The sequence below is a fragment of the Eufriesea mexicana genome, unplaced genomic scaffold (genome assembly GCF_001483705.2).
Source record: "Eufriesea mexicana isolate 0111107269 unplaced genomic scaffold, ASM148370v2 scaffold1523, whole genome shotgun sequence".
Lineage (NCBI taxonomy): Eukaryota > Metazoa > Arthropoda > Insecta > Hymenoptera > Apidae > Eufriesea > Eufriesea mexicana.
Genome location: NW_016909723.1, coordinates 166,613 through 176,612, shown reverse-complemented (window position 1 = coordinate 176,612; position 10,000 = coordinate 166,613). Strand labels below are relative to the sequence as shown.

General features: G+C 33.9%; 1 protein-coding gene across 5 annotated transcripts in view; it reads left to right on the top strand.

Moving 5' to 3' along the window:
- The window catches only part of sif (guanine nucleotide exchange factor still life), a 26,083-nt gene that overhangs the window by 14,672 nt on the left and 1,411 nt on the right, over nucleotides 1-10,000 (top strand). For 4 of the 5 annotated variants that reach the window (XM_017901431.1, XM_017901429.1, XM_017901430.1 and 1 more), the window contains 17 exons: nucleotides 2,535-2,671; nucleotides 2,750-3,017; nucleotides 3,127-3,270; nucleotides 3,429-3,611; nucleotides 3,949-4,203; nucleotides 4,393-4,563; nucleotides 5,012-5,198; nucleotides 5,966-6,232; nucleotides 6,586-6,866; nucleotides 6,988-7,182; nucleotides 7,287-7,395; nucleotides 7,506-7,685; nucleotides 7,921-8,039; nucleotides 8,131-8,307; nucleotides 8,624-8,811; nucleotides 9,318-9,724; nucleotides 9,859-9,991. In XM_017901431.1, the coding sequence (XP_017756920.1) occupies nucleotides 2,535-2,671; nucleotides 2,750-3,017; nucleotides 3,127-3,270; nucleotides 3,429-3,611; nucleotides 3,949-4,203; nucleotides 4,393-4,563; nucleotides 5,012-5,198; nucleotides 5,966-6,232; nucleotides 6,586-6,866; nucleotides 6,988-7,182; nucleotides 7,287-7,395; nucleotides 7,506-7,685; nucleotides 7,921-8,039; nucleotides 8,131-8,307; nucleotides 8,624-8,811; nucleotides 9,318-9,724; nucleotides 9,859-9,991 (3,401 nt within the window). Of the gene's footprint in view, nucleotides 1-1,092; nucleotides 1,461-2,534; nucleotides 2,672-2,749; nucleotides 3,018-3,126; nucleotides 3,271-3,428; nucleotides 3,612-3,948; nucleotides 4,204-4,392; nucleotides 4,564-5,011; nucleotides 5,199-5,965; nucleotides 6,233-6,585; nucleotides 6,867-6,987; nucleotides 7,183-7,286; nucleotides 7,396-7,505; nucleotides 7,686-7,920; nucleotides 8,040-8,130; nucleotides 8,308-8,623; nucleotides 8,812-9,317; nucleotides 9,725-9,858; nucleotides 9,992-10,000 lie in introns of those variants that run through there. The other variant, XM_017901432.1, reaches the window with a different exon arrangement.

Here is a 10,000-nt window from a genome sequence, read left to right as displayed (position 1 = left end):
AAAAATCAAATTAATCAAGGAATAAAAATGTCGCATATATATATATATATAACTCATATAAAGATCACATATAGTACAAGGTTACAATATATCCGCGAAATTGTCGATTTTCTAAAATAGATTCGTTCTAGTTTTACAAAATAGAAAATTATATAAAATGGATCCTAGTAGTGATCTGTAAAGTGCAAAAACGGTTTGCCTTAAGTAGAGATTATATATGTACAAATAATCGGAGAAGATTTTCATCTCGCGATAATGGCATTATAATACCGCTTACGGTATTAATCCGCTACGTAATGAAAACATAGCGAGATTATTGTTGGTGTTATTTGGAACATACGTCAAGCATATTGTTATAACGTGCAAACTATCGATACCGATAAACACGTTCTTTCTCCTTTTATTCGTGTCTTTTCCCTTGTCTTTTCTCTTCACACAACTATGCGGCTGTTAAAGAACTTTTGGACTAATGATTAGAAAGCTGTCGATCAGTGTGATAATTTGGCATTCACGGAAAATGGATAATGCACGACGTTTGTGCATGTTTTATTTCGTATGCACATTCACAATCAGAATTTTATATATATTCAGAAAATTTCTGGAAAAATATGTTAAGAAGATTGTCCAAATCTTCAATGGAGGGGAAGAATTTATGTCTTAAGTGACTGATTTGAAGGTAAAAAGGCAACTGCTTGTTGCTATAATCCAATCAACTTGAATGAGCTAAAATCAAATTAATAAAGCAACGTGAATCGAACGAATCATTCGAATCTACGGTTGAGCGGCAAGTCGTTGTTGATCCTTCCACCGTCCAAAAGACAATAAAGGCAAGCAAGACAAAGGATGGAAAGATATGAACGAGACGAAACGAATGTAATAGTTTTCTTGCATCAGAGATACAAGATTACCTGTATCAACTTTAAAATAGAAAAATTAGTCACCTTCTCCCGTTGATCTGTCTACCTGAGATCTTTCGATTCGAGTTAGACAAAGTATCGACGTAACGACACATAATAATGGTAGAACCGAGATGGTCGATCAAATGCATGAATAGTACCTTGAATCTATTAAATCTGAACAGTAGCTGTACAGACTTGAAAACATTTCACAAGAAACAATGCAAAAAGTATTTATGCCTTTGTAAGAGGCACACTATTAGTGTAATATGCATCAATGAAACGAGAAAACTATATTGGTTTAACTGCAAAAACGTTCAGGAAAAAGTCAACTTTGGTCTCGGTGACGGTTATTACTACAAGTTACTCAGAATTATTAACGGTGCTTTGAATACTTGGGCCCAGCATTACATCGACGGTCTCAGCATTTCTCGCAGAGAGATAATGTTCAAGATTAACGGCACCGCCAAGAAAAATATGAAGCTCCTGAAGGAAGGTTGCTACTGTCATTACCATCCGCATATGACAGCGGATGCTTGCAACGCCGACTTTCTAAAAAAAGTCGTAAGTTTTTGGGCTGGTGAAGGACTTAGGGGAATACGCGAGAAGCTTCGCGGTATGACAAATTATGCTAAAAAGGTAGTGGCACGAGTCTTCGCGTTATTATTATAATTTCTATTTCTATTACTGTTACTCTTATTGTAGTCACTATCGTTACTGTTTGCCGTTACAGTTACCTTATATCACATATTGCTGTTGCTGTTGCCATTGCCGTTGCAGTTGCCGTTGCCGTTGCCGTTTCCATCTGCGTTTCCGTTTCCGTTTTCGTTTTCGTTTTCGTTTTCGTTTTCGTTTTCGTTTTCGTTTTCGTTTTCGTTTTCGTTTTCGTTTTCGTTTTCGTTTTCGTTTTCGTTTTCGTTTTCGTTTTCGTTTTCGTTTTCGTTTTCGTTTTCGTTTTCGTTTTCGTTTTCGTTTTCGTTTTCGTTTTCGTTTTCGTTTTCGTTTTCGTTTTCGTTTTCGTTTTCGTTTTCGTTATAAATATCAATGCCAATAACTATAATGATATTGATACTGACACTTTGAACTTTATCGTTGCCTGCATTTTTTACACGTCTTATTCCGCACTTTATTGCAGTATTATCATTTTTATCAAATCAGAGGATTGCTATTCGAAAATCCCACATGTTTAAATAAATAGGGATTATTATTATGTAAAATAGTATCTATAGATAATTTAAAATATGTTGCAAGTATCAAGTATTCCTGATATGTTATATTATGAAGTATGAACATTGCAATCAGTAATCATCGATAATTTTTGTCATGTGTAGTCCATGTATTCTAACTACTCATTTTACTTCTTTTTTTCTTATTCTTTCCATCTTATTTCTACAGATTCTAATCATTTTCTTCTATTTATATTTAATTTATGTTTAAATGTATCTCCATTGTGTCATTGTCAGTGTCGTATTCACGATCGTAATTAAAACTATGTATATAGACACATCGTTGGTTAAATAATCACGTATATACTCGAGATCGAACACGACGTGTATACACATTTCCTTACTTTATGTCTCCGCTAAAAGTCTTTTCAAAAATCGGCAAATCGATTAGTAATATAAGTAAATGTTGTAGATGTCGGACGATGATAAAATGTCACTAACTACTGCCGTTAGCGACGATGACGATGGTGAAAGTGTCATAAATTCACCCTATCGAGGAAAACAAACTGCAGCTTCGTTCAATTGCACAGGAGCGGTTCGTAAGGCTGGGTAAGTAATATATACATAATAGTGTTCTACTTAACGTTAAGTTTCTAACGGAAATGTTATCATAATATCAAATCACAGATACTTAAGCGTAAAAAAATGGCTATTGCGAAAGAAGCATCAAATCGAGCTTGCCAGGAAAAAAGGTTGGAAAGGTTATTGGGTTTGCTTGAAGGGAACTACGCTTCTCTTCTATCCTTGTGACTCTCAAGAAAGTAGGGATATGGAGGCAACGCCTAAACATTTAATTATTGTCGATGGTGCAATAATGCAACCAATACCGGAACATCCGAGACGAGATTATATATTTTGTTTGAGCACAGCATTTGGCGATGCTTATTTATTTCAGGTAATAATAAAACAGTTGCTACACAACTGCGTATACTATTATCGACATCTTTTCTTGATTATTTTGTTATCAATTACTAATTTGCGATCCTTCTTTATTCTTATATTAGGCACCGTGTCAAATGGAACTCGAGAACTGGGTGAACAGTATACATTCAGCTTGTGCCGCTGCATTTGCGCGTCATCGTGGTAAAACTGGAACCCTTCACTTATTGCAAGAAGAAATATTTCGCTTAGAAAAAGCGATAGAATCGGTAAGCTAATCGGATATTAATTTCGTTTCAATTTCATTCTGCTCTTCTAGCCCCCCCTCTCTCTCTCTCTCTCTCTCTCTCTCTCTCTCTCTCTCTCCCTCCATCTATCTGTCTATCTATCTGTCTATATATCTATCCCTGTTTCATCTTTCCTTTAGGATCACAAATTAAAACACATGGCTGATCTTCGACAGTCTGTTGTGTCTGATGCAGAGACAAAACAACAGATCAACAATCAGATTATTCAGTGGGAAGAAAATTTGGAGCGACTTCATTGCGAGCAATTCCGTCTTAGATGCTATATGGCGAGTTTACAAAGTGGCGAATTACCAAATCCAAAGGTAACTATACACTTCTGTGTATACTTTGATTAAGCAATTAGACGATTCGCAAGGATAACAATAGCAGAATAATATCTCGGAAGATTGTGTTCTGAAATTTTGAATTTAAAGAAACGATGTGCAAAATGTTTTGTAAAACATTGTTGTATCTGACGTTAACGTCAATAATTTATACGCGTTATACAATGTCGAGTATCGGAAGCTTGTATCGACCACCGTGAACCGTAAATAGAATCTTGTAAAACTTCAACGAGTTAGTTTCCGCTAGATTAGTAGGGGCAACCGATAATCTCGATATGAGAATCACCTCGATTCAAATCTTTTATTTTTTCCATAGAGTTTATTGACGCACGTATCTCGTGCTACAAAGCAGACATTCAATGAATTAAGAGTTTTCACCGTATCGTCGTTTCACGCTTTTATATGCGCGCGAAGCCCTTCGTTGCTGAACAATCTACTAGCAGGTCGAGGAGCTACTAAGAGAAGACCACCATTATTATCGAGATCCAATAGCGCATCCAGTAGAAGATCTCTTCAAATTTCGTCGAGAGACGATGAGAAAACTGTGAAGGTGTATGTACCGGATAATCAGGTAACCGACATCGATACATACAAAAAATGGCAATTAAAATGGCAATCAAAAGTGCGAATACCCATAGTTTCAATTATTACCTCCCTTTCCTTTTCGAAGAATAATATAGTAACGAAAAATATAATATTGAAACAGTGACCTCGCGTATGTTATATCTCAGTTCATATTTTTCTATACTTTCAATTTTAGCTGGTATCTGTATTTGTCCATGACGCTATGACAGTAGAGGAATTTCTTGCAAGTGCTTGCAATAGGAAAAGTCTTAATCCGATGGATCATTTTGTCCGTGTAAAGAAACGACGCGACATGGAAGATCATAACTATTTCGTACCACATAGAACTGACTTGATAGAGACTTATGTAAGTAATAATGCTATGAATTAAACGATTCACATATTTACAGTATCGCTACATGTGTCAATTAATCGAATCGCCAAATAAAGGAACGAAAAATATTTCAAAAATATGAAAAATTCAACCGATATACTAAACTGAAATTGTATAGTAATTTGTATTTTCATTATGAAATTTATCGTAGTCTTAAAATTTTCATATAACGGAAGAAGTGCATTTACTTATTAACTTATATTAATAAATATATTAATTTCTCTTCTCACTTACATATTATATATCGCTACGTTATTTCTTTAGTCCGTTTTCTTCAAAACTAATAATAAGACCTAGGAAAACTTATTTCTTTGTCGCCAAGTCGTTCAATTATCATTAATAGAGTGAAATAAAATGCTTAATCGTGACAAATGCCCTATGATAGCACAGGATAAGTGAAGTAATTTCTTATATGTTGCAGCTGCATACCCATGAAATTGTTGAAGTATGCGCAAAAATCTTATATCAAGTAGAATTACAAAGATACACTCTCGAACAAATGTGGGGTTTTTCGGTGGAAGCAGAGCTAATAGAGAATTCTGATCGGCAAGATGAATTGTGTTGTTACGTTAGCAGAGTTGAAGATAAAAGCGTAGCGATGCAAAATGGTAAGTAAATGCTATACTCGGTTTGTGTATGTGTCTATATACATATCTAATATTGACCGTGTAACCACTGTTACAGTAATTACATTATTTTAGTCAATATTCGATATATGTTCAGCCTTTGTAACTATATTAATTATACCTATAAAACTGTGATCACTAGTTATAACTTGTGAGGTAGATGTTGCATAGATTAAATGGATTAAAAATTCAAATTTGTAGGAAAATTGAATGAATTGTGTAAAACGTTCTCTATAAAATAGCTCGATGTAATATAAATAGGAAATCAGTTAGTCAAGCTCAAGTTCCTCTTTCTACCCCTCTTTGATCTAATTTAAGAATGAAGGTGAGATACACGTGGAAACACAAAGTGAAGTGACCTTAATCAGATTTTCTTTTGTCTGCATCTACAGAATATCTTGTAGAGAATGACATTGAAAAACATTGATTTTCTGTATTCTATTCCCTATTGATCGTACAAACGCACATATATGTACCTCATCGAAAGGAAGTACAAAACGTTACATACTATGTCCAAATAAAAAATCAAGTATTAAAAACGCTATATTTGACTAAGAACACTGAAGTATTTTTTACATTTTTCAAATTAACTATGGTAAATATCTTTTTTTCTTTTCTCTTTTTTTATATGTGCTTTTTTTCCTTTTCCTTTTTAAGTCAATGTTCGTCAATAATAACATTTAGATTTATTTTGATTTTGAAGTTGAACACTTTTTAACGTGATACTTTTCTACTTTAATGTTTTTCAGGGATAATTAAAGGTGATGAAATTATGGTGATCAACGGTGCAATAGTAAGCGATTTAGACATGATGTATCTGGAAAGTGTACTACAAGAAGAGGTCGGTTTATGCATGATGATGAAGTCTTCACGAACTGAACCACCAGATCTCACAGGCATAATGAGAGATACCGATGACATTATTGAAAGTTTGGTTTGCCCACCTCCACCTTCCGACCCACCGGTTATAAGCGAAGAAATGATTTCTGGTTTAATTGTTCCAGCTCCTGGATGGAGTAAGAAGTAGCATTTTCTTACACCTAGACGTTTTTCTTTATTTTCCACTCACTATTTAAATTGTTTTCTTTTTTTATCTCCGTATTTATAAATTACACTTGTAATTACACTTGTTATAATTGCTGTTTCATATCGTCCCTATGCGTGACAAATTATTTATATAAATTAAAGCGACAGTGATACTCCATCTTAAATAAAAGAACATTTGGTTTCTTTCTTTTCATTTTAATTCTACCCATATGACAAGTTATGCGTGTATCATTATTGCAGAGATGAGATTACTTGTCTATAAAAATTCAATGAACTGACATTTTGATTGTTACATCGTAAATGTATATGTTGGTTTATACAGGCAAAGAAAGTATCGTGCAGGAGTGTACGTCAACATCTCACATAGAAAATGGCAAACAAACTTCACGCACAAATTCATTCGAAATAGAAAACTTATTAAAAACCGCCGAACAAGTTACGGGAATATGTCGATCACCTGGTGAAACGAGAAAATCTAGTCCTACTGGAAGCGTTGTTAGTTCTCATTCTCAAGCTCTGACGCCAAGCCGGCAATTAAGCGATGCTGAGAAATTAAAGAAAGTTATTCTAGAATTAATTGAGACTGAACGTACTTATGTGAAGGTGAGTTTTATCGCGTCTGTAAAATTAAATTTCAGTGGATATGTTACAACATTATATGTTATATAGAATAATTAATTCTACAACTAAATAAATATCATATTATATAATAAAATACTTTTAGAATTTAAATAATTTGCTCGAGAACTACTTAGAGCCTCTTAAACGTGAAACCTTCCTATCAAATGCAGAGATAAACGCACTATTCGGAAACATACAAGAGATTGTTACATTTCAACGACAATTTCTACAAAATCTTGATCACGCGATCGAGATGGAAACTGATTTCAATAATTTTGATCATCCTAGTCAATTTAAGGTATATGATATGCAGAAATACGAATTAAAAAAGATATTAGATATATTGCATTCATATTGGTACAATATGTACGAAGAATAATAGTTATTTATTATTTTGCAAAGGGTGTCCTGTTTTCCATTGGAAGTGCCTTCTTATATTATGTAAATCATTTCAAGTTGTACAGTTCGTTTTGTGCTAGTCATTCAAAGGCGCAAAAGGTTTTACATCCAAGTAAGTAAACTTGCGATACCTTCTATTTAACAAAATTTATCTGTGTCTCATCGAATTGTCAAAAAGACAGTTTTGAATGCCCTTCGTTGTCTTTCTTTTTCTTTATTTAGACGAAGGAAACCAAGCTTTACAAGAGTTCCTGCAAGCGCGAAATCCAAGGCAGCAACACTCGTCAACTTTAGAATCGTACTTGATAAAACCTATTCAACGAATTTTGAAATACCCTTTGCTGTTACAACAGCTTCGAAACCTTACTGATGAACGGAGTGAAGAGCATCAGCATTTAATCGGTAAATCTGAAAAACCATTAACTAGCTATTGGAATGAATCGAATGAGCAAAATGTCAAAAGTTTCATGTTCCTTAGAAAGAAAAGATAATATTCTTCTCAAAGAAAACACAATAGGTCTGTATATTGTGTGTGCGTGTGTGTGTGTGTCGCATATCAGAATATCTAAGTAGTGTTAATTATGTTATTAATCTATATTTATTTAAATAACTTCGATATTAATAACTTTAATTATAGAAGCTTTAAAAGGTATGGAAAAAGTAGCAGAACATATAAACGAGATGCAAAGAATTCACGAAGAATATGGAGCCATCTTCGATCATTTATTCAGACAACATCAAAAATCTTGCAAACAGGTAAGCAGAAGAGATCAAAAATAGATATTTATCAATATCTGTTTTGTCTATTTTACATTTTACATTTCATGCTTATACTACGCTTTGCCAGCCGATCGACTTAAGTCCAGGAGATCTTCTATATTATGGAGGAGTCGAATGGCTTAATATTTCCGACTTTCTTGGTAAAATTAAGAAAGGCCTGGAATTACACGCAATGTGTTTTGTATTTAAGTCCGCTGTTGTATTTCTGTGTAAGGAAAGATTGAGACAGAAGAAGAAGCTTATGGTAAATTTTCTATTTTTTTCATCGTATCATAAAAAATATTTACTTAGATACGTATCTACACACACGCGCGCGCACGCGCACACACACACACACACACACACACACAAAAATGCATGTTTATTTATTTATTTCTTTGTTTGTTTGTTTATTTATATGTATATGTGTATGTTTGTTTGCGCGCGCATGTGTGTAAGCGTATGTGTGTGTATTTGTGCGTGTGCGCATATATGTAGATACATATATATGCATATATGCATATGCGCACACGTACACATACACACATGTGCACACATGTAACAAGTAATACATTAAACAGGGGGTATCCACGAAAGCAAATTCCAGCGAGGTAGAAATAATTCGCTATCAAGTGTTGATTCCTGTAACGGAAGTGCAAGTTAGAGCTAGTTCCGCCAAAGATATGGAATCTCATTTTCTATGGGAATTGATCCACTTAAGAAGTCAATTACAGAGAAGATCGGAGAAAATATACGTGCTTTCTAACAGGTATCGTTTAACGGTATTTTCACTTAAATTAAAATTTTAAAACATACGCGCTTTGATTCAAACCATCACCTCATCCGATGAATTTACCTGCATTAACTTGTCGCTAGACATCACTGTCAGGTACATTTATACATATATAAAAGTATATTTACCTGTCGTTATACATACGTGTAATATACCATGTGTTGTTCTACTTTAAGAGGAGCAAAATTCACAACATATCTGAATTAATTTAATTTAATTTAAGTAATAAGTATTATATTTAATAGTAATTATATATTATTGGGAAAAAATATGTTCATTCTTTTAAGGAAAAGGAAGACTTATTTTTAGTAGGTTAAATTCATCCTAAAGAATGGAAAAATATAATTAAACATTATGTATAATTTCCTTCGAAATGGAAAGAATGAAAGAGAAAAAAGAAAGGACAATTTAGAACGAATCATAGAACAATTAGACGTGAAATTTGTGTAGCAATCTTTTATATATTATTTTTTTATTCTTAGCACAACAGAATTTAGGAATGCATTTTTGAGAACAATACGTCAAATTATTCGAGAATCAGTTCGAAACATGAGTATACCATCGACAAAACAAAACTTGAGTCAACCACCAATGACCATTTCACCACGAATGTCAACTGGACATGTTGAGAAATTTGAGAAACAAGCGGCAAACCAAGGACAAAATGTCGGTAACGGTGGTACTGCAGCTACCGGTACGGTATCGAAGAAATCGGTTAAACCGCAATTGCTACCGACTTCGCATAACGTAAAACGAAAATACAGTCAATCGAAGCAAACAGTAGAACATGAAAGTTCTGAAGATAAAGATACCGAGGAACCAACCGGTACAATTAATCAACAGCCCACCACGTTTCGTTCTCGAAGCAAGACTATAAGTGATACATCTGGTAAAGTCGTTTTACTGTAAATCTTTATTTTCCTGTTATTCGATTGCACGAAATATTAAAATATTCGAAAATAGTATTCAATTTTTACTCGATTATATTGCGGATTCTAAAAGAAAATTATTTTAAATATACAGGGGAAATAAAAGTCGAAATGGATTCGGGGACAAAATCCGAGGGAGAAGAAGACTCGCAAGCTTTTTTAGGTGAGAAGAAGAATTTGGGCCGTACACCGAATCATTTGACTTTGAGCACCACTTCAACCATTTCAGCCGGAAG